The following is a 23,378-nucleotide window of genomic DNA, read 5'->3' on the forward strand; positions in this document are numbered from 1 at the left end:
TTCAAACAGGGGGATTGTGGTTGGCCTCAACCAATCAAACTTAATATACTCAAAACATAACTCATCCTTTCACCCCAAATACCTCCTCCTCCCCTCTCATTTTCTACTTCAGTTCAGCACCATTATGTACTTGCTCACCCAAGCCATCCCATTTCATCTTTAGGTAAATGAGGACTTTATCTAGAAGATAATTTAAAATCTAAACACTTATCAAAAAATGCGCCTTGCTCTCCACCTCAAAAACTGACCTTGTTCGGGCTACTTTCATCTCTTACAGGGGTCGCTACAAGAACCTTTTCTCCCCCGCAATTTTCCTGAGCTCTAAGTGACATAAGTCACTATACAGTATAAGATGTACAGCACGATGGTTTGAGTTACATATACTGTAAAATGATTACTGCAGTGTTTAGTTGGCATCCATCACCTCATATAGATAGAACAAAAAGAAAAACACTTTTTTTCCTTAAAAATATGGAATGCTTCCGAAATTTGCGAGTCATCCTTGCCCAGGAGACATGCTACTCTCTGTATCTTTCTGATTTTAGTGTACGTGCTGCTGCGGCAGCACCAAGATCCCTTGCCTCAGCCTCTCCCCTACCTAGCTTCAACAGTAGTTACTATTCCATAAGGCCCTTCACGGTTCTCCATCCCCTCCATAACCAAGGTCAAGCTCTTTTTCACATAGCACAGAATTCCCTCCAGGATCTGATCTTTGCTTACCTAACAATGCCCAATTGCTTGCCGTTCCTAGACCCTGAACAAGTTCACTTACCTTCTCTGAGCCTGCTATTCTTCTGTAAAAAAACAGCCATCCTAATCTCTCAAAAACTTAACAGGAGGTGTAAGAGAGAGAATACAGGTTAAATGATCCACAATCAAGGGGTTACTCTCCTCATCACTCCTTTACACTTTACATCTATCTATCTAGAGCTGCTTTTCAATTCAAAATTATTTATTGAATACTTACTATGTGCTACGCACTGGGCGGGGCACAAGACAGAAGGAATTCAGAAAAATAGATTGAATCACGCGGTCTTTGCCTTCCCCAAGCTTATTACAACAGTTTCTCAATCAGTATGTTTAAGGACTTGATCATCTCTAACACTGAGCAAATCAGAGGACCCTCGGAAGCTCAAGGCTGGCTGCGCCGCTGGGCGCCACCACGTTCTCGCACCTCCGCCGCGACCGCAGATCGGGAACCACACCCACACCCCCATACGGAGCCCAGGTCCACCCTCTGTCCAACCGGACCACAGCCCACGTGGCAGGTGAGGGGCGGGGAGACCCGCGGCGTACCGTGGGCCTTGGCCTTTGCGCCTGCGCGCTGCGGCCAGCTCAAGGACCCGGATTTAAAGAGACAGGCGCTACAACCGTCGTGGCGGCGCGCGGCCTGGGGGCGCCTGGTCGGAGGCCCGTGGTCCGCGCCGGAGCCCGGAAGGCAGGTGAGGGGCTGCGCGGCGGGCCCGGACGGTGCGGAGGGGGCCGGCCGGGGGTCCGGGGCTCGGCGCGGCTCTGGAGCCGCCCCTCCGCTCCTCCCCCGCCCAAGGAGCCCGGGGCACACCCTCCGTGACGTGGCGGCCCCCCGGGAGCCCACAGGGGTTGGCTCGCCGCTGCCGGGACCCCCACGGTGCGCGCGGGGAGTGGGCCCCGGTGAAGTCGGGGCGCCTTGGGGGGAGCTCGGGAGCCCTCCCCTCCCCGCCGCGGTCCCGGCCCCTGGCTGGGTCCCTGTCCCCGGCCGGCCGGAGCCGAGGGACGCGCCTGCCCGCCGCCTCCCCAGTGGCCAGTCCCCGGCCCGTTGTCCCCAAAGCGTCGCGGGCAGGCGCTCCAGGCACGGCGGCCGCGGGCTGCGCTTCCCGGCCGGGGCGGCCGGCGCGGCGGTTCCTAGAGCTCACTCGGGCCCCCTTTGAGGAAGTGCAGACCGCAGCCGCTGGGGCGGCGGGGCAGACGGTTTCCTCAAAGCAGCCTCGTGCCTGCTGGCGGCCCTGAGGGGGGCGGCGCTCCTCTGATCGCTCCCCGGGGGCAGGGAGGCGTGGAGACCCGATCTCTTCGGAGCTCCTCTTACGGGGCGCCTGCCGTGCTTTCACCCACCGCACCCCTGTGGTTCTATAACTTGTGCTTGTTGCAGAGCCCTTTGTGAATTACATGAAAATCATGGACCTCCTCCCCCCAAAATGTACATTTATGAATATGCACGTCTTGTATACGTTTTCGGGAAGTTCAGAGCCCTTCCCCTCCCCCCCGGTCCCAGCCCATCCGTGGACTCGTTTTAGTTTTCCCAACCATCCCGTGAGGTCGGGATTATTTTCTGTTTTAGAAATAAGAAAACTGAGACTCGGAGGGGATAGCATAGTCCCTGAACTGTGCGGTTACACTGGCGCTCCCGTCCCTGATCCCCGTCCACTTGCTTCTTGTTGCACTACAGGAAATAAAGCCTGCTTTTCGTTATAGCCCAATAGCAATTTCGCTACAAAGCGGTGTGCAGGCTGAAAATAATTTCCAGTATATTGAAAGCGAGAATTATGAAGATAGTTTGGAAAATACGAATTTAAGAAGAAGAGGGGATACCGTGCAACTATAATCCGTATTTCCATTTGGGTTGATTTATGTTTCTTTGATTCTTGTGGTCTGGTGACTTCAGCATTCCCCGATTCAAGGTCCTGAATTGCAGGCAGGCTGATTGCACATAGGGAGCCTCTGCTTAAAGGATAGCTGCTTCACCGATGATAATAAGAGCTCATGGTTAGTGAGTTCCTGTTGTGTGCCCAGCTCTGTTCTGAGGGCTTTACTCTTAGCATGACAACCCCTTGAGTTAGGCACTGTTAGCATCCACAGTTTACAGTCGAAGAAATTGAGAAACAGAGAAGTTAAGTAACCCACCAAGGTCACACAGCTAATGAGCTAGGATTTGAACCCAAGCAGTCTGTTCTAAGCTCTGTTTGATTGCCTCTCAAAATAGGGCTTCTGATTAAATCACAGATCTATATAGTGGCTTAATTTTCTGACAATGGCGTATATGTTATACTTCACTTTAAAAACTTCATGAACGTAGTGTAATTTTTCTTGGTGATTAAAAAGAAACTTCAGGATCTTGTAATACCTAAGGATCGTCACCCATTATGATTTTCAATATTGCTGATGGCCTGAGAACAGCTTTTATGTTATTTGGATTCTCTTGATTGTGATTTACTAGATATACACGTGTACCTTAGATCCTTGAACACTCCTTTGCAAACTGAATTTCCCTATATAGGAACTCTTCTCCCTCCTGTAGGCAAGAAATCTTTAATACTTTGGTAAGCGTTTGGTTAGTCAGCATGGGCTGTATTAGGACTTCGGTCTTTGAGAAGACTGGGAGCCCAGCTCCTTGTTTACATGTCACTTTTTCTGACTCTCACCCTTTCATGCAGCTGTATGACTCTGGCTTTCAAGATCCTCTTCCCACCAGTCTTCCGTGCCCTCAGCCGAAGAGAACCGTGCCTGTTCCGAGAACATCACTGGCCTGACACAAGACAGTTAAGCCAGTGGTCAGAAACAGACCTGCTTCATGGGCGCTGCCTCCTCCACAGAAGAAAGCCATTTCTGTCATTCCAGGAAGGCAGTCTAAGACCGTGTGCCACCTGCTTTGTTTCCTTGCCAGGGTCGCATGTGGGACTCTGCAGTGGTCCCTGTGAGATGGCCGAGCAGCGGTTCTGTGTGGACTATGCCAAGCGTGGCACAGCTGGCTGCAAAAAATGCAAGGAAAAGATTGTGAAGGGGGTGTGCCGCATCGGCAAAGTAGTGCCCAATCCCTTCTCGGAGTCTGGGGGTGATATGAAAGAGTGGTACCACATCAAATGCATGTTTGAGAAACTGGAGCGGGCCCGGGCCACCACAAAAAAAATCGAGGACATCACGGAGCTGGAAGGCTGGGAAGAGCTGGAAGATAATGAGAAGGAACAGATAAGCCAGCACATTGCAGGTGTGCTAGAGAATACTTTCTCCTCTTAAGTGTTGAGAGAAAAGGGGATAAGGAGAGTAGAGTCCAGTTTTGTTGTTGTTTAACTTTTTATTTGGAAATAATTTCAAACTCACAGAAGAGTTGGAAGAATAAAAATAATGCAAAGAATGCTTGTATTCCCTTTACCCAGATTTACCTATTGTTAACATTTTGTCTTTTGTATTCATGTGCACTCTTTTTTTTTTTTTTTTTTGAGGAAGATTAGCTCTGAGCTAACGTTAGCCACCAATCCTCCTCTTTTTTGCTGAGGAAGACTGGCCCTGAGCTAACATCCGTGCCCATCTTGCACTGTTTTATACTTGGGACGCCTGCCACAGCATGGCTTGCTAAGTGGTGTGTAGGTCTGTGCTCCGGATCAGAACCAGTGAAACCCCAGGCTGCCAAAGCAGAGCATGCAAACTTAACCACTGTGCCACGGGCCAGCCCCCAATGTGCGCTCAATTATTCTCTCCTTCCACACACAGTTTTCTTTCCTGAACTGTTTGAGAGTAGGTTGCATTCATCATAGTGCTTTGCCGTTAAATACTTCAATGTGTATATCTCAAGAATAAGAATACTTGGGGCTGGCCCACGTTCTGCTTCTCGGAGGCCCAGGGTTCGCTGGTTCGGATCCCGGGTGCGGCCATGGCACCGCTTGGCAAGCCATGCTGTGGCAGGCGTCCCACATATAAAGTAGAGGAAGATGGGCATGGATTTTAGCTCAGGGCCAGGATTCCTCAGCAAAAAAGAGGAGGACTGGCAGTAGTTAGCTCAGGGCTAATCTTCCTCAAAAAAAAGAATAGGAATATTCTCTAACATGACCATAATACAGGTATCAATTTTAGTAAATGTATCCTTGATATAATACTTTAATCTACCATCTGTATTCCACTTTTGTCAATTGATCCAATAATATGTTTTACAGCTTTTTCCCGCTCCACTATAGAAGCCCAATCTAGAATCAGCTATTGCATTTCGTTGTCATATCTCTTTGGCCCCCTTTGATCTGGAACATTTCCATAGTCTTTTTCTTTTATGACAGTGACATTTTTGAAGACTAGGGTACCGTACCACCACCACCCCCTTTTATCTGTCAACTTATTATCTGTATGGACTCATAGAGTACTAGTTTTTCCTGGTGGCTTATAATTTTACTGTACTTTATTAATTTGGTACTAAACTGTCCCATATTTAGCCAGTTGGGACCCCTTTTAAACTGGTTTATGTGTCCTGGATGCCCTCATCATTTTTTAAAAATGTGTTAAAGTACTTCCTTCATTTCTGCGTAGCAGGCTGCTCTTACGCTCAACTTGTATGCACCCTGCCGTCGCCCTAGAATGAGCCGTGTCTCTGAGGAGGCCTGGTTCCCATTAGTGGAGGAAGGCATGAGAGACCAAAATCTGGATGCTACGTTTCCTTGTTGCCATGAGGTGTCTTTACTATTAAGCCCTTTCAGCAGACAGAACTAAAAACAGATGACAGATACATATATGTGTGCACATACATGCATATCCATGTGTATGCATGTTAGAAATCTTACGCTGATGCTTTCAAATCCAGTTAGTCCTTTATGACCTTCAGTGTCCTCATCTTGAAAGTAATATTTGCGTCTTTGATTAGGTGTGGTCTGGTCCCTGTAGGAGGACTCGAACAGTGGTTCTGAAATGGGGCCTTATCCTTGTTCTTTGAGAGCAAAGACTTCCAGGAGAGAAAACTACTCGTGTATTCCTTTCTCGAGCTCCCCATCCCGCCCTGCCCGGCCCGAGCCCCTGGGCTCCGCCTCTGGTCCTTCTTGACCTGTCTCATTCAAGGAGGAGAAGTACGCGGTAGAGTTACACTGTCCACTGACTCAGCAGCTGGAAGGCCCCCTGCCTGTGCCAGGCTGACGTGCACTGTTATCCATCTGCATTTTCCTTTCTTGTACATCTGTAAATTGGGGCTAGTTCCATGGAGCTGAAGTCCCCCAGTTGTATCTGTCGAGGTATGATTTCTGATTTCCTCCGGATGATCTGGCAATTATTATATGTGGGATGAGAGGTGGAGAGATAAATGAAAATTTCAGTTACTAATAGAAGAAAAGGGTAACTGGGTTTTTTGTCCCCAGAACAGCCTACCTCCCAATATTTGATTACCTGCTACCTGCACTCAAAAAGCCTGGCCAGCCAGCAGCCAGCCTTGGGGGTAATGCCATGGTAGTAACTTGCCAAGCAAGGCTGTAAGAGTGGTCGATAGATTCTTTGGAAGCTTTCTCAGAGTCTTTCACTGAAGGATGCATTCCCTTCTTTTGGGGTCCTACAGATCTGTCTTCTAAGGCAGCAAGCACACCAAAGAAGAAAGCTGTTGTCCAGGCTAAGCTGACGGCCACTGGCCAGGTGACATCTCCAGTGAAAGGTGCCTCGTTTGTCACCAATACGAATCCCCGGAAATTTTCTGGCTTTTCAGGTAAGATAGGTTAGGGCTACATTAGCTGTTACCGTCTTCCTTTTAATTTGCTATCCTATTTGGGACTCTGGCTAAGAGTGAAGGGTCTGTGCTGTCTAGTCTCATTAATACTCTGCTTCCATGTGAACAGAGATGGGTGTGGCTAATTCTCAACGCTCCACTTGTATGGCATTTCTTTGTGTGCTTTAGTCTCTATTGCGGCAAAAAGATGTTTGTTTTGTCAAGACTTTTTCCCCTTGAAGTAGTTACCGGGGTCAGACAGAGCTTATTATAACCTTGCTTCCTTGTTTTTTGGTAATGAAAGAATTTTGAGGAATAGCTTCCCTAAACTTGCCCAAACTGGAGGTGAAAGGTGGAAGAAAGGAGATGTCACGCGTGGCCTAATGGAGCAGACAGCATCGAGCTGCGGCTTTTACGTATTCAGTTCCATTCGTTCTTCAGTTACCCTTAGGAAGTGTTTTACTAGGCCCGTCTCATGAGTGAGAGAGCCGATGTGCAGCTCCCTTATGGAGTTAGCATTTACCCTGAACTCTAATAACTGCGACAGCTGTGCTCTTCTACCCCTCACCCTGTTGCCTCTTTTATTTGGAGGCATTCTTGTGATTGACTCAGGTAAAAAAAATTAAAGCCAAAACACATGGACTCAGAAGTTGTTTGAGGAGTTTGCTTTATGTGAGTGAAAGAAGCCTAGGCTTGAGTCAAAAGACCCGCGTCCTGGTTCCAGCACTGTCACCTGACAGCTTAGGGAAGCAAGTCCCTTCGCCTCTGTGGTCTCATCTGGGAGGTGGGAATGGCAACACCTGCCCGTTTACCCCACAGTGTTCCCACGAGGACTAAAGGAGATAAAGTCAAAGAAATGGTGTCTGACTTTATGGGATTTTTATTATTTTAAAACTCTGAAGTTTTTTGTTTAATGGTAGGCCAAAGATAAAAATACAGAAGAGTGCAAGTGATGATAAGGACAGCATGTTTCTGGAAGAGCCCTGGTCCTGGGGAGGGAATTTGGGAGAGAAATGGGGTGTTCTTGTTGTTGTACTCTCCTGAACATTGCCATTTGGGAGATTTTGTCCCCTGCAATCCTCTGTAGACTCCAGGTCGGAGGTGAGGATGGATTTATACTGTAGGAAGCCCAGGCAAGAAGCTTACGTCAGCAGCCTGCTTGCTAATGGCTCTGCTGCAAGCTTGCAGAGTGAAATTTGCTTTGTAAATGGTCACAAGGAGGGAAGATGGGTCTCTCAAGAGTTGTACGGTCATTGTGGAGTGTCTGGAGGGAAGCCCTGCTCGCTGGCTACCTTTTATTTTGACAGTAAGAAAGAAAAGAGTGGTGATGGCGGTGGGTGGGAGTGGTGAGCGGCTGGGCATGTCTTCTTTTCTCAGGCCGTCATCTCCTCCTCAGTAAGAAGAGGTTGGACAATATAATCCTGAAGGCTTCTTCCAGCCCTGACAGTCTGCGATAGCTGTGATTTCACATTGACTTAACATGTCCTTCGATTTCTTCTCCCTTCCTCAATCCGACTTTTCTGGGGTCAGCCTTACAGTTGCCCTGAGATCCTGCTGACCGCTCTCGGCATGAAGGCAGCCTTTGTTCTTCTCCGAAGCACTCATGTAAAGGGATGCACATCAGCTGATTTCCTGCTTTGGTGTGAGGCCACTGTTTCTTTACCACTAATTGCTGTGAGATTTGGGGAAATTACTTGACCTCCATTTCTTTACCTGTATCCCTGTAAGATGGGTATAATGATATCTACTCCAAAGGGCTGTTTTGAGAGATTAAGTGAAGCTACCTATAGAGGACCAGCAGAGTGTCTGTGAATTTCCCTTTCTTCCTTCTCAGCAAGGCAAAATGTATCATCTCTGCTATTTCTCTCTCCCTTTTTCTCTGTCCAACAGCCAAGCCCAACAACTCTGGGGAAGCCCACTCAAGACCTACCCCTAAGAGAAGTCTGTCCTCAAGCAAGTGTGACCCCAAGCATAAGGACTGTCTGCTGCGTGAGTTTCGGAAGTTGTGTGCCATGGTGGCTGAAAATCCCAGCTACAACACAAAGACCCAGATCATCCAGGACTTCCTTCGGAAAGGCTCGGCAGGAGGTGGGGCCTAGAGGAGCCTCGATGGGCTTTTCCTCTGAGGAGTTCAGAGCCGTGGCCAGCCGGCTTCGTGGGCATGTGAGCTGTACAGTTGCACAGGGTCCCATGCTTGGTTTGATGCTTTTCTGTTGCCATCTTGAAATTCTTAATTTTGAACAAAGAGCCCTGCATTTTCATTTTGTGCTGGGCCCTGCAAAGTAGCCAGTTCTGCTCAGAGCGTATTGGCGTCTTTCTTTTTCTGCCCTTATTCTGCCCCAGAATAACCAGAAGAACCTATCCCATTTGACCAAGAGGAAAATTCACTGTCCTGCATGTTTGATTAGGTTTTTGTGAACCACATGCACAGCTTGGAATAGAATCTTCCAACTCTTGTTTCTTTCGTTCATCTAACAAATCATCATTGGCATCTGTAATGTGCTCCTCACTGGGGACACTGAAGTGAAAGTCATGGCTCTGCCCTGCAGGAGTTCATCCCGGGACTAAAGGGGAGGCAGACACGTAAACTGCCAGCCGCCAAACGCTGTGGCGTCTACTACTATAGTGAAATGTACAGGGTACGGTGGCAGCACAGGCAGCAATGTAGGCATCTTTTGCTTCCTTGAGTTTATGTATTTGTTTATTTAAGCTCCATTTCTCAAGAAGGGTTCCTTTCTTCTGTCTCCAGATGGTTTCCATGGTGACGTGTACCTAACAGTGAAGCTGCTGCTGCCGGGTGTTATTAAAAGTGTTTACAACTTGAATGATAAGCAGATTGTGAAGCTTTTCAGCCGCATTTTTAACTGCAACCCAGATGACATGGCACGAGACCTAGAGCAGGTCAGAGGACGGGGAGGGGAGGCGACGTTCCAAGTGGGGTTCTGCCAAGCCAAGCACTTGTAACCTCTTTTTTCTGGTTAGGGCACATACTGGATTAGGAAACTGAAACCCGTTTGAGCAAGCTTCTTTTCTGAGGGGAGCTGATAGGCGAGGCTACAGCTGTTAGTTTCACAAGGTTCTGAGGACTGAAATCCTATTGCTAAGCCATGAGAGATCGATCCAACAGGAATCACATTGGCTCAGCCCTGGATTAGTTCTTGGGCCATTTCTCAGCTAAGCCACGTGACCAGATCCTGTGGTGGATGGAGGTCCCCTTTCCAGGAGCTGTGGGTGGGGCAGATTCTCTAAGAAGTGAGGTCAATATGTGTGAGTTGAGGACAGGAATGATGATTGAAATCTCTGATTCACCTTCAGTCCTGGGAGCTTGGGGTATACACTTGGCCAGTCGGGTTGCAGCAGTGGCATTTTGGTTTTTGGAGACAGGGTGACGTGTCAGAGACAATCAGAGTCTTCTTTGAGCAGAGCGAGTCTTTCCCCCCAGCTGCCAAGAGCCTCCTTACTATCCAGGAGGTGGACGAATTCCTCCTGCAGCTCTCCAAGCTCACCAAGGAGGATGAGCAGCAACAGGCCCTGCAGGACATCGCCTCCAGGTAGGGGAGCTGCCCAGTGGGGATGGGCCTGGGGAGGTGGAATCGCCAGGTAAGGAAGGTTTAGGGGTCCAGAGCTCTTCAGACACCAAGTCGAATGTGCCTTATCCTCCTAGGTGTACAGCCAATGACCTTAAGTGCATCATCAGGTTGATCAAACATGATCTGAAGATGAACTCAGGTGCAAAACACGTGTAAGTACCAGGCCCTCTGACAGCCTAAGCTGCCAGTTCCCTTTGTTGCCTGCTGCTGTCAGGACTTCAGAGTCCCAATCTGGATTTGAATCCTGATTCTACCTTCTTCCTTCCTCTAGGATCCATCACTTGACCTAGCTCAGCCTCCATTTTCTCATAAGTAAAGTGGAGGTAACAGTACCTTTCTCACAGCGTTGTTACAATTGAAAGTATGGAATATGTTCAATAAGTGTAATGTGAGTTTCTTGTCCACTCCAGCCCCCTCTTTGCTAAGGCAGCATCCTGTAGGCACAGCATCACCAAAGAGCTGAGTTTTCTGAGAGCTTTTTTTTCTTTGAAAGTCTTTAGACAATAAAACATAACCACTCCCCCATATGTTAGGCTCCCTCTTCTCTAGAAGACAGACTGCTATCCTAATCAATAAGGTCAAAGGCACTGGTTTTTGTTTCCTTGCTCCTGTCCCCCTTGGCAGGTTAGATGCCCTTGACCCCAATGCCTATGAAGCCTTCAAAGCCTCACGCAACCTGCAAGACGTGGTGGAGCGGGTCCTCCGCAACGAGCAGGAGGTGGAGAAGGAGCCCGGCCAGAGACGGGCTCTGAGTGTCCAGGCCTCGCTCATGACCCCAGTGCAGCCCATGCTGGTAAGGATGCTGCTCTGGCCCTGCTCTCTTCCTCGCCAAGTATGCTGTTCCGTGTAAGATCTAGAAGGGTATGAGGGTGCCAGCCCTTGAAAGTTGCCTCGCGGAGTTTAGGGAAGGAAGAGTGGCGAGGCAGAGGGGTATTCTCAGTGGGGAAGTGAAGGCAAAGGAGAAGACGGCATGATCTAGTGGAATACCTGAACTCCAGGCCCAGCTCTGCCACCAGCATGCTCTAGAATCTTGGGTAAGTTACTTAGCCTCTCTGGGTCTTTAGTTTCCTTGTGTGAATGACGTATGAAACCCTCGGAAGCATCTACCTACAGTGGTTTAGTGGTTTCATCTTTCCTGAAGACAGGTGGGTATATTCTGTAACTCCTGAGGTTCTGTGATCAGCCCCAAAATAGCTGTGAGAGTGGCAGAGCCAGGCTTCCTACGACAGGGTGACTTGGGCTTCCTTTTCTTCTGGAAAGAGGAATCTTAAGGAATGAAGACCAGCCCTGACAGAGATCATCTTGGGCCTCTGCTCATGAATCCCCTTTCCTGAGAAATGGGACTTCCTTCCTGTCATTGGTTTTCCTGTACAACAAGACTCTCCACGTATGTTGGCGTGCCTCCTGTGAGACCCTTTGGGCTGTTCCAGTGGTGTGCAGTGCATTCTATGAAATTGTCTTGTGTGCTACATCAAAGCCTTGGTTTAGGGTTCTGTGTTTGGGGTAGGGAAGTGTTCTCTCCCTCCTGGGAATGTAGGACAGCCAGCACCAAAATAGTGAGCTCTCCGTGCCCAGGACAGGACCCTGGTCACCTGCAGTCGTGACCTTTCTGACTTTTCTAAGAATTCCTTCTGGAGTCTCTTCCACAGCCTGTCATTTGAAGAGTGGCAGTCATGTAGTGTAGTGGCTAACCACACAGGCTTTGGAGTTGGGCCTGGATTCAAACCTCATTCCTCCATTTACTAGCTATGTAACTGTAAGTAAGTACTTAATCTCTTTGAACTTGAGCTTTCTCATCCATAAAATGAAAACAACAATATCTATCACATAAGCTATCACATCGAGGAGGAAAAGAACTGAAGGATATAATCTGACACATAAATACCCCCAAAATGGTAGCCATTGCTGTGTGAGTCAGGATGGCACAGGTATGTGAGTCGGCACTCCTGTGTCGTGTCCTGTCCTAGGGAGCCTTGATCACTGCCCTCTGCAGCCTTACTGTCACCTGCACTCTCCAGTCTTACCTCTGCACACCTCCTGTGCTGAGATAAGTGATATGTTTAATAATGAGACAGAGGCCCTGCAAGACCCTAAATTATGGACCCAAAAATGAAATGCTGTTTCTGTGAAATCTTATTTGCTCTACAATGAATTGCACTTATATTTCTCAAAATGCAAGTTCTTACGTCGACTCCACTGATGCATTATAGTCAGCATGTGATACTGGCCGGCCTTGTCCGTTCCCATCACCTTTGCACTGGCCTGCCCTGAGGGTGTGCTCTGGCAATCAGTCCCTGGGCCCTGGGCCCTGGGTCCTGGGGCTGTCTCTGCTGAGAGCCCCTCGTTGGAAGAGCACCCTGTAAGTCTCTGGCTTTTCTTTCCCCACCCCAAGGCGGAGGCCTGCAAGTCCATCGAGTATGCGATGAAGAAGTGTCCTAATGGCATGTTCTCTGAGATCAAGTACGATGGGGAGCGAGTCCAGGTGCATAAGAACGGGGACCACTTCAGCTACTTCAGCCGCAGTCTCAAGCCTGTCCTGCCTCACAAGGTATGTGGCCTTGCCTTTCTACTGGGACTGTCTTTCCTTTCCTGCCTCTAAGAATCTCAGGGCCAGAGTTCCATAGCCATTCCAGCCCTGGTACACAATAGGGTTTGTTCTGTATTTGTTGAATGAATTCATTTATTCATTTTTGGAGCCTTCTAATAATGAGGAGCTGCCCAGTAGGGACAGCCCAAGAGCCCAGACTCGGGATAGTCAGCACGGAGCCCCAAGGGCAGTGATGCTTCCCTGGCCCGTGGCGGCAGCAGGACAGTGAGCTCAGCTGATGAGTGTTCTCCAGCACTTGTCTTTTGTGTTTCCATGTCCTGTGTGTACCTCCCTGAGCTAAATTACAGCTCCTGTGCAAAGAACCGTTGGGCTGTCCCTCATGAATTTGTTCAGCAAATATTTATCAAGTGCATAGTCTGTACTAGGCACTGTTCTGGGTAGTGGATGGACAGCAGTAAACAAAATGGACAAAAATTCTGGCCCTCTGGAAGCTTACGTTCTGACGTAAACAAAATCCCTTGGAGACATCTGGGAACCCAGACTCCTGCCCTTCATCAGGCAACATCAAGAACCTCCCTCCGCAGCCCTTCTCAGCTCCAGGGCCTCTGCGAGCCTTTGGGGGGGTCTTCAGGGAACAGCAGCTGGAACATCTGGCCTGGGTAGCTTGTGAGGCAATGGACTTCCTGTGCTTGCAGCTGCTTCTGTCCCAGCTCAGACTCCATCTCTGATGGCCCCAGTGGGGCCGGGCAGGTAGTATATGGCTCCCATCCTTACCTCAGCCTTGCCTTACTGCTGGAGCATGGTGCAGTCAGGCCCTTTATTTCCAGGGTTCCAGAGGAGAGCTAAGCAGGGCCACCCCCTGGAGCACTAGTGCAGGCTCGCTTGCTCTGTGGGGCACAGTAAAACTGCTGGGGAAGCTCTCCTGTTACCAGGAAGAAGTTTGAGCACAGCTTTCCAGAATTAGAGCCCTTTTGCTGCCCTCCCTTCCCAGAGGTTCGTTCATCCTGGTCTCCCTGGTGCTTTTGGTTCGGTCGAGTGGGATGGATGTGCAGCCCTTTCCTGTCCCACTGCAAGCATCACAGGTGATGGTGGGCTGTGTGCCTGCCCAGGGCTTGGACCCCAGTCATGCTCTCTGGACCTCACTGCTGGCATCACTTGGCCGGGGCTGCCATGGGTTACAGTGGGACCTCTCCTTGTCTGGAACTTGCAGACGAGGGCTCTGCCTTTATCAGGAAAAAATCCAGTTCCAAACCTCCTTTCTTACTCATTCTGAAGATGGCTGTGGGTTCAGAGCTCCCACTCAGAGAAGACTCATGTTTCCTTGCTGCTCCTGAGGGGGTTCATTTTTTCCTTTCCACATTTTATCCCACCAGTCTGTGCTCCCCCACAGATCTCTGCCTGCCTGCCTTTCCTCCCTCCCTTCCATGTTTGTCTGCTCCACCTCCTCCCCTACAGATTCTCTGCCTCTTTCTTCCTTTTTCCTCCAAACTCTCCTTCTCTGCAGCGCATAGAAAGTGACACAGCATGAGCCACCCGCTACCTGGGTCTGGACAGAGGTCCTGAAACTTACCCTGTTCCTCTTGTCTAGGTAGTTGACAAGGTCTATGTTTTGCACATGATCTGGGCTTCCACACATTGGTGTTCTCTGTTCTTTCTGGGGCCTGGGTTTTGCTGTCGGTGGCCCTGCTTTAGGTCCTTCCTCACCTGAGTGGCCCTTCTGTCTCCAGGTGGCCCACTTTAAGGACTACATCCCCCAGGCGTTCCCTGGAGGCCACAGCATGATCTTGGACTCTGAGGTGCTCCTGATTGACAACAAGACAGGCAAACCACTGCCCTTTGGGACTCTGGGAGTGCACAAGGTACTGACTCAGGGCCAAATGTGCAAGGATGACTGTGCGTGTCGTGTGCATGTGTGTGTATGTGCTAGCGGCCTGAATGGGGAGGAATGTATCACTTACTTTGGGTTGGGCTTATTTTTCATTTCTGAACTGTTTCTGAACTTAGTCCTGAGTTTAGATGTGTTTTGTTTTTGTTTTCTTGCATAAAAAGGAGCTAGTCTTGGGAACTAACTTATAATTGGGTCGGTTTCATTCAGGACCATCTGCTAAGTGCCCTTACGGCCCAGGGGCTTCAAAGCACAAATAGGACTTTTCTTTCAGGTGCTTCAGAGGGTCTCCAGAGGTGGACTGGTACTCCCCATTTTTCGTGCCCTCTTATTTTTGTCCCTCATCTACCTACTGCCTCATTTTCCCTTCCAGAAAGCTGCCTTCCAGGATGCTAATGTCTGCCTGTTTGTTTTTGATTGTATTTACTTCAATGAGGTCAGCTTGATGGACAGGTGAGGAATCCCTTTTCGGTTCTTGGTTGGGAAGGTGGGGGGTTTACATTGGAAAGGAGGGGGGAAGGGGCTGGAGCATATGCCTCTTGGTGCCAGGGAGCTGGGCAGCGGCGGAGGGAGCTGAGACGTAGCGTACTTGCTACGCAGTTAAGTCTCTGTTCTGTGTTAAGAGGAGCTGACGTGTGGACTAGATCCCATCCCTGAGAGCCTCGGCCTCAGAGAGAACCCAAACCCCCGGGGGAGTTTCTCTGCTACAGCAAAATGGACTGTTGACGAGAAATAGACTGTGAGCAAAGTAAGGTTTCAGTTGATTTCTCCAACAGTCCCCGCAAGGAGGCGGGCAGATGGTTTTCAGCTGAGAGCTTTTGCTTTCGGAAGAGGCCGACAACAGGAAACTCATGATTGGAGGGGCACTGTGGGTGGGACTGTTTTAGGGAGAACTAGCGTCTTGACTCAGCTGCATCCAAATTCAGAGGCCCGAGGAACCAGTATTGGCCCCTCCGTGCTTAGAAATGTGTCTCTGCCCCCACGCCTCCCACAGCAGCCCTCCTCCTCGAGTGTGCAAGGGTTAGGAAGTAGAAGAGAGAAAGAATGGCTGTGGGTTGGAGTTGGGATCTGGGCTTCAGGTCCTGAAGCCTGTCAGCCCGCTGACCCAAGAACCAGCCAACCTTGGGCCTGGGGTGAGGCAGGGGTGCAGGGGATGAACAAGAGACTCAGAGTCATTTTTCAAGTGGGACCAGAGTTTATACAGTCTGTTTGGGCCAGAGGCCAGTTCTCCTGGGCTCGGTGAAGTAGAAACAGGAAGTACAACAATGAAGTAGCTCTACGCCACAGCTCACAGTTGTCCATCCTTGGTCACAGTGCAGCCCTTGGAGCCCTTGGCAGGACACGAGGCCTTTAAACCACGGCAGACCCTCAGGAAGCAGCAGTTTATCATTGGGTCTCTTCCCTCCTCAGAACTTCTAATGAGGGGGGCATCCTGGCCTGACCTCAGCTCTCCTGTCCTGTCCCCCAGGCCTCTGTGTGAGCGGCGGAAGTTTCTTCATGATAACATGGTTGAAATTCCCAACCGGATCATGTTCTCAGAAATGAAGAGAGTCACGGTGAGCAAAGACCCCACCCGCCTGGGCAGCATCCTGGTGGTCTGAAAGCAGGGCAGACAACCCCTTGGGCCAGGTGTGACTGGGAGAATGAGTCTGCTGATGTGCGTAGGTGGCCCACTACCTCCACCTAGGAGGGCGGGGTGTGAAACAGCTTCCTGGGTGGCTCCCTGTGTCTCAAAGCCACAGTGGCTCTCTGGTTGGGAGGGTCCCTGTTTTGCAAGCCTTTTGTTCCTTATATTCAAGTGAGTACTTAACTAGTGTGCCAAAAGAAACAACCCATACCTCACTCCCACAGCACACTCTCTAGTCTCACACCAACCTCGACATCTCTCCTGTTACCCCTCAGAAAGCTGCAGACTTGGCCGACATGATAAACCGGGTGATCCGAGAGGGGTTGGAAGGGCTGGTGCTGAAGGACGTGAAGGTAAACAGTCACATCTTTGGCTTTCGCCTGCCAGCTCTAAGCTCTCCCCAAGCCTTTCCAGCCCTGGCCAGGAGATGGCAGTGGCGGCCTAAGGTGGTTGGGGTGGGTGCTGAGGGGTGCCTGTCTGGGGTTCGGACAGGTCTGTTCTGGATCCAGAGGATGGGTCCGTGTCTAGCCCCTTAGTGCCTGGGGTCCAAGGGCTCTTCCCCAGAGCGGGCGGGGCACTGCAACAGAACTGGCGTGTCAGCTAAGAGGTAACTCCCACCCTCATGGAGTCTCCATTCTAGTTCGTCGTCTCTCTTGTTTCCCCTTAGGGTACATATGAGCCTGGAAAGCGGCATTGGCTGAAAGTGAAGAAAGACTATTTGAACGAGGGGGCCATGGCTGACACAGCTGACCTGGTGGTCCTTGGGGCCTTCTATGGGCAAGGGAGCAAAGGTCAGGGAGGCCTCTGGCCCCTGGAATGGTCTTTCTTTGAGAGGCTCCACTCAAGGTACAGGCTGGCCTTTTTATTGGCTTGATCTGCCAGCATGGCCAGTCATGACTTCCAGAGTTCTGGGTTCAGGGGCCCCAACCTGGCCCATGTCACCTCAGGCAGGGACATCTGAGAGATACAGACTCGGGCAGGGAGAGGTCAGGCAAGAATACCCTCTTCTAGCCTGGCACCAAGAAGTTCACCTCCAAGTATTTCTCCGGGGTCTGGCAGCTTTCTCCTCAGGGAACCTCAGAATTTCCTGACTGGAGGGGAAGCTGGGGTCTGAGGAACCAGAACTGTCGGGCAGTCTGCTACATGCCGGGCACTATTCAATTCCAGTTCCTTTTACTTCTCACCAGAGCCCAGCAAGTTATGTTTGATTATGCCTAGTTTACTGAGGAGGAAACTGGGGCTCTTACATGTGAAACTTGTATAGCTAGGAAGAGGTACATCCCAGAGGTGACCTGGCGCTCTGATGCCAAGGCCCCGGCCCTTCCCTCTCCAGCAGGTTGCCTCTCCCTGGGCCTGTGGGGCTGGCAGAGATGGCTCCCTCCACCCACAACTTAGCCCTTCCCCCCTCCTAGGTGGCATGATGTCCATCTTCCTCATGGGCTGCTACGACCCAAGCAGCCAGAAGTGGTGCACAGTCACCAAGTGTTCAGGAGGCCATGATGATGCAACGCTTGCCCGCCTGCAGAAGGAACTGGACATGGTGAAGATCAGCAAGGTGAGGAAGGGTCCCAGCTGGCCCCGGCCTCTGGACCGGCCATCGCTACTGAGGGGCTGCACTGGGGACTGCAGGTATCGTTTGTCTGTCTCCACAGAAAGGCGAGCCGCTGCTTGGCCATGGGAGCAGTGTTAGGCCTTCAAAGTCTCTAAGTCCCCACCTTGTGGAAACTGGCCTGCGTGCCCTCTAGGCCACACCCTGTCTGGGCAGGGAGGCTCCCATCGGGTGAGGGTCAGCCTTTTGTGATAAGTCACCTCTTCCCACAAGCCCGTGACCAAGAGGGGGTGTAAGTCTTGTTTTGGCTTGGGAACAGTCCAGGATAACATCTTCTCTCCTCCAGGATCCCAGCAAGATACCCAGCTGGCTGAAAATCAATAAGATCTACTATCCTGACTTCATTGTCCCAGACCCAAAGGTATCAGCCCTGTGGCCTGGGTCCTCCAGCCCACAGAATGAGCGTGCACATTCTCTAGTGATACAGAGATGCCTTCTCAGCCTAACTGACAGTCCACCCAGGGATGGGGTTCTGGACTGTTCAGCCAAGTGATGACAGGTGCGGGGGTGGCCAGTCAACACTGAGAAATCATCCTCAATAGCGAGAGGCAGAGATTACCCATCCCCTAGTCACAGAGAGCCTGCTCTAGAAGTGACCAAGAAGGCCTAGTCCCTTCTTGCACTGACAGAGAAAGCGAGGCCCAGAGAAGAGACAGGACTTCCCTAAAGTCACACAGCCTCAGCAGCAACAGTGGGACTAGAACCCGTCTCCACCTGTGAGCCAGTGCTTTTGTGGTTTTAAGTGCTCTGTATTGCCTCTAGCTGGTTGGAAGGTGTTTTTTTCTTCTCAACCAGTGAGTGGCCTGACTTACTCCTGACAGAAAGCTGCCGTGTGGGAGATCACAGGGGCCGAGTTCTCCAAATCTGAGGCTCACACCGCCGATGGGATCTCCATCCGATTCCCTCGCTGCACCCGAATCCGTGAAGATAAGGACTGGAAATCTGCCACTAACCTCCCCCAGCTCAAGGTGCTGGCTCTTAGGTGGCATGTGTATCCTCTACCCCACGGTCCCAGCCTTGGAACCTTGAGCGTCTGGCCTCTTCTCACCTCCTGTGTCTTCTTTCTCCCATTCCACCGAGACAGGGCAAGGCAGGAAGGGAGACCAAACTGTTGGAGGGCCAGGGGCAGCAGCACTAGGCCTCCGCCCACAGTGCCAAGTCGAGAGCCCTGCCTTTATCAGGCCCACGGAGCAGCCTGGGCACTGCTGAGGGCCTGGCCCCAGGCTGTAGTCTCTGTGTTGCTGATAAGAACTGGAGCACGGAGAACAGTGATTTGCACTAATTACTCAAGAAACAGGGCCAAAGTTTAGAAAAGCACCAAGGAAGCCAGCTGCTTTTCCCTGCTGTTTGTGTTTCTCCCCTTTGTTCCCCAGCCACGTGCTGAAACACACCACACAGAGCACCTCTGAGGCCAAGGGCTGGAATGATACCACCCGCCCTTCTCCCTCCCCCTCAGGAACTGTACCAGCTGTCCAAGGAGAAGGCGGACTTCACTGTAGTGGCCGGAGATGAGGGGAGCTCCACCACAGGGGGCAGCAACGGAGAGAATGAGGGCACCTCGGGGCCTGCTGTGTCGTGCAAGGCCCCCAGAGCCTCCCCCAAGCAGCCCTCCACTAGTGCCAAGAAGGCGGGAGGGAAGCTGAGTAGCCCCAACAGCAAAGGCGGTAAGGAGAAAGGAGGGGCTGGGGTGATGGAGAGGGTGGTGTGAGGGCAGAGAGGGAAGGACAGGGGCCCAGTCTCCCTCTCCAGCTCTGAGATATGTGGTTCTGTCCACCGCAGCTGACGCTCACTGCATTCCTACTGTGTGTCCAGCCATGGGCCAGAAGCCCTTCTGCTGGGCACCCTCCATCTGCTCAGTAAATGACAGCACCTGGGAGAGCCAACTGATCCGAGGACAAGCCACCTCTGAGCTCAGGGGCTTAGCTTGCAGTTCTTCCCTCCCATCTCACCCATGCTCACAGCAGAGGACGGGCCTGGTCCTTCTCTTTGCTGCCCTGAATTCAGGGACCATTATCAGCTCCCCTTACCCTCTTCTTAGTTCTGATCCTGAGCTCTCTCCTGTAGGCAGCAAGCCCACTGCAAAGCCATCCCCTGTGAAAGGGGGACAGAAGCTGGTCACAGAGTCTTCTCCCATGAAAACGGGGGAGAAGCGGAAGGCTCCTGATGAGACCCCATGCCAAACAAAGGTGAGGGCAAGAATGGCAGGCACCAGGGGCTGCTTTGGCCCAGGGCCTCACGTTCCCAACCCTCCGCACATGAACTTTGAGATGAAGAAAGGTGTTTTCGGGACTAATGGCCAAATCCCCTCCCCACCTGCAGCTGCTCCTCCGTCACGGGCAGGGCCAGCAGTGCCACTGCTCCACCCGGTGCCTTCTTGTTGCCTTGCAGAGGCCGCCAGCCAGCGAGCAGAGAGGAAGGAGAGCTGTGCCAGCAGGCAGGCAATAGAACAGCCCAGCCTAGCCAAGAGAGGCTGCAGGGACCCACCCAGCTGTTGGTCCCAAGTCACAAATTACATTAAAGGGGAGAAAGCCCAGTCTGGGTGTGGGAGTGCAGCAGTGTGAGTTTGTGCACCGGGAGAGAGCAGGGCCAGCCAGGCAGGATGGGGAGAGGGCACTGGCTTGGTGACTGTCCTCCCACCTAAGGACCCTTTTCCCTTTTGTACTCCTTTGTCAGTCTTTGGTTTGACAACAGCTAGCAAGCACCTCCTGAGGCCAGTACCTAGGCTCCGCCCTGGGAGGAGCTGATGACCCAAAGGGCAGATAGACAAACATTCGATCACCGTACAGTGTGACTGCACCACCCCACACCCCACCCCCCGCCAAGAGTAAGCACAGAAGTCTCGCAGTGCAGGCCCTGAACCCAGTCCCCAGCAGAACTGTGGCACCTCACCCATCTTCCCTCTAAAGCCCTTGAATCCCTCCACAGTACTGAGCGGGGCTCTCAGCTCCCCCAGGCCAGCTAGTTGTGCACGGGAGACCGCTTGATCCAGCAACATCACTGAATCTGAGAGCCACTGGCCCTGCCCAGCAGCCACTGGATGGTTCTTAGAGACACGTACTTTTCCCTTCTCCAGGTCCCCAGTGTTGGGACCTACCCTTGCTCCCTCCTTTTCCTCCAGGCAGGGATGGAGCGACATGTCAGTCCTGCATAATCTGGAGTGGGTGGAGGATGGGGGTCTTGATGCCTGTGCCTTTTCTCCAGTAAACTTTCTCCTGACCGCTAGGCTCCCTCTGTCTCTGCCTCCTGTTCTAACCTCTGTGTTCTGTGTCCTGGACTCGTGTGGATGGAGACCCATCTTCCCCCGGCACAGGTCCGGCCCCACTTCTGACCCCTGTGCATTTGCAGGTGCTGCTGGACATCTTCACTGGGGTGCGGCTCTACCTGCCGCCCTCCACACCAGACTTCAGCCGTCTCAGACGCTACTTTGTGGCATTCGATGGGGACGTGGTGCAGGAATTTGACATGGCTTCAGCCACACATGTGCTGGGTAGCAGGGACAAGAACCCTGAGGCCCAGCAGGTCTCCCCAGAGTGGATTTGGGCATGTATCCGGAAACGGAGACTAGTAGCTCCCTGCTAGGCCTGCTGGCTTCCCTCTCCCTCATGCCATCCTCTTCCCCACCACACCACTGGACTGGGCTTTGGCTGGGACACGCAGGCCAGGGGCAGCACAGGGCGGGCACGGGCTTGCTTCTCCAAGCTGTGCATCTTCCAAAACCCACCAACCGCACATGGTCTCTTCCCGACCAGGGGTTAGTTGCCATGGGTGCCACCAGTGACATCAGTTTCTCTTGCTGGTTTACATAGGTCTTTCAGATCTGGGTGCTGGTTTTGTCGTCTTTAAAAAAGCTTTTTTTTTTTTAATAAATAAAATATCTTGCAGTTATCTCTGTCCTTTCCCCCCTGTACACCCCCTGTAATTTCCCGAGCAACTAAGGAGTGAAATTCTAGCTGTTGACGCGCTGTCCACAAAGCCAGTCCTGGTGGCAGTCTTCTCCCCTCCTTGCCTGCTGCCCCTTTTGCTTCCAGGCTCATTTTAAAGTTGTATTTAAAAGGCTGCCCTCAGAAATGCTATTTGGCAAAACTTGTATTCAGCCTGGCTTGTTTTGCCAGGAATGAAGCCTCATTTGAAAGAAGAAAAAATTAATTTTATGACTTAATTCTCTGTGTTCTCCTATTGCAGAGTATGGGCCCCGGTTTGAAGGGAGGGACCCAGGATCAGGTAGGAAAAATGGGGCCTTTATGAAGAAAAGGGAGGTTGTTTGGGCTATTCCTCTGGGGGATATGGGGCTCCAGGAGGCTCTGCCTCCCCAAAATCAGAAACAAGACTGCTCTTTAAGAGAAAAACCACCTGAGAACAAATCTACACAGGCTGCTTACAAAGAACGGCTCCTGTTCTTTGTAACAGATCGCCAAGGCCGATCTATTTGAATAAAAAGCAGTTGAGTATAGATGAGTGCTGGTCCACAGAACTCTTTGTGGCAATGTAAATCTCCGCTGGCTGATAGGAGACAACCACATTCAGCTGCTGAGCACTTGAAAGGTGGCTAACAACTGAGAAAAGGGAGTTTTCATTTTAATTCGACTCTAAATGGTCACAATGTGACATTGGACAGTGTGGGTGTAAACAGACCTGGTTCAAATCCAAGCCCCGAAACTTAACAGCTGTAACCTCAGGCAAGTTAACATCTGAGCTTCCATTCCTCCAAGAGGAACGGGGATAGGAATTGTGCCTAAATCACAGGGTTGCTGTAAAGAGTAAATGCACTCAAGGTCCATTATATGAAGCACTTAGCACAGAGGTTGGCGCACAGCTATCTACTAGGAAAATCAACATTGGCATGCATGTCCAGACCCTACCCAGGGTTGGGGCGTGCTGGCCATTAATGTCAGAACTGTCAGACCACTTCTACAGCCTCACGTCTGCACGGTACAGCTCACATTCTGGTCTGAGTGCAGCCTCGTCAGGTTGCCGTCTGGTTATAGACTGACTTCCGTGTTCTCAGTTCTGCTGACTCCCGAGGGTGAGGTTCTCTTTTCTCTTATTATCAACAAATTAGCAGGCTTGTTTGTCCTTCCCCTGTGAGTTAGGTTAACGTGATTCAACCTCTGGAACATACTTGAGTATCTGCGCCTGTAAGATTGAGGACCACTGCCTCCCCCCAGCTCTCCTCCAGTGTGGTCAGCTAAGGTCATACTCTGCTGGGAGGCTGCTTGCCAGTCAGCTGGGAAGCCATCTTTAACCTGGCTGCCTGGGTTTCCACCTGCTGGTTAAAATGTGTTGGGAGGAAGGGGCAGGAGGGGGAGGTACTGCCTTGATGCTAGCCCAGGCCATTTGCTGTTTTTGAATAGGCACCATTCAGTCTGGCTTCAGTATCAAAAATAAGACACTCTTTTATTCTATGCTCTGTGGTGACAAAAGCTGCTCCTCCTTTCAGCACTGACCTACATAAATTTCCACCCCCCTCTCCAGGCTCCTCAGGCCAAGCAGCTGGACAGGGCAGCAGAACAAGGCTCTCCCCTTAGGATTCTGCCAAAGGACACTGACACTGCCCTTCAGCCTGGCTGACCTAGACTCAGCCCCACCTGCCTTTACTGGTCGCTTACACTCAGGGTGCACCCTCACAGTAAAGGGGCCCCGCCAGCTGGAGGGGATCATATCAGTACCGAGCTTGGTCCTTTGGCCCTTCCTGCCTTCTCGG

At 51.2% G+C, this 23,378-nt stretch overlaps 1 protein-coding gene and 1 non-coding gene across 4 annotated transcripts; one reads left to right on the top strand and one right to left on the bottom strand.

Moving 5' to 3' along the window:
• Positions 1–465: 465 nt before the first annotated feature.
• Positions 466–568, bottom strand: LOC124248044 (U6 spliceosomal RNA). The gene has a single exon (XR_006890926.1). It is a non-coding gene; the product is annotated as a U6 spliceosomal RNA (small nuclear RNA).
• Positions 569–1,313: 745 nt separating this feature from the next.
• On the top strand, positions 1,314–21,558 carry LIG3 (DNA ligase 3). 3 transcript variants are annotated; one of them, XM_046675365.1, is made up of 20 exons: positions 1,314–1,442; positions 3,408–3,958; positions 6,275–6,418; positions 8,309–8,506; positions 9,168–9,319; positions 9,803–9,969; positions 10,083–10,160; positions 10,633–10,801; positions 12,401–12,556; positions 14,284–14,415; positions 14,815–14,894; positions 15,910–15,997; positions 16,344–16,421; positions 16,736–16,859; positions 17,481–17,623; positions 17,964–18,038; positions 18,499–18,645; positions 19,134–19,341; positions 19,742–19,863; positions 21,023–21,558. In XM_046675365.1, the coding sequence occupies exons 2-20, from the start codon at positions 3,412–3,414 to the stop codon at positions 21,254–21,256; spliced, it is 3,042 nt and encodes a 1,013-aa protein (XP_046531321.1). In that variant the 5' UTR covers positions 1,314–1,442; positions 3,408–3,411; the 3' UTR covers positions 21,257–21,558. The 3 variants fall into 3 exon arrangements, with proteins under 3 accessions (XP_046531321.1, XP_046531322.1, XP_046531323.1); XM_046675366.1 differs by lacking the exon at positions 21,023–21,558 and adding an exon at positions 19,997–20,908; XM_046675367.1 differs by lacking the exon at positions 21,023–21,558 and adding an exon at positions 20,066–20,908.
• Positions 21,559–23,378: the final 1,820 nt, after the last annotated feature.

This window comes from Equus quagga, chromosome 11 (genome assembly GCF_021613505.1).
Source record: "Equus quagga isolate Etosha38 chromosome 11, UCLA_HA_Equagga_1.0, whole genome shotgun sequence".
In the NCBI taxonomy this organism is placed as follows: Eukaryota; Metazoa; Chordata; class Mammalia; order Perissodactyla; family Equidae; genus Equus; species Equus quagga.

What these genes read in the sequence shown, in the direction of transcription:
- LIG3 (XM_046675365.1), top strand. Translation starts at nt 3,412, where the DNA reads ATGACTCTGGCTTTCAAGATCCTCTTCCCACCAGTCTTCCGTGCCCTC. An exon ending in TCGGAAAGGCTCGGCAGGAG is followed by an intron (nt 8,507 to 9,167) that starts GTGGGGCCTAGA and finishes TTCTGTCTCCAG; the next exon opens with ATGGTTTCCATGGTGACGTG. An exon ending in GGACTCTGGGAGTGCACAAG is followed by an intron (nt 14,416 to 14,814) that starts GTACTGACTCAG and finishes TTTCCCTTCCAG; the next exon opens with AAAGCTGCCTTCCAGGATGC.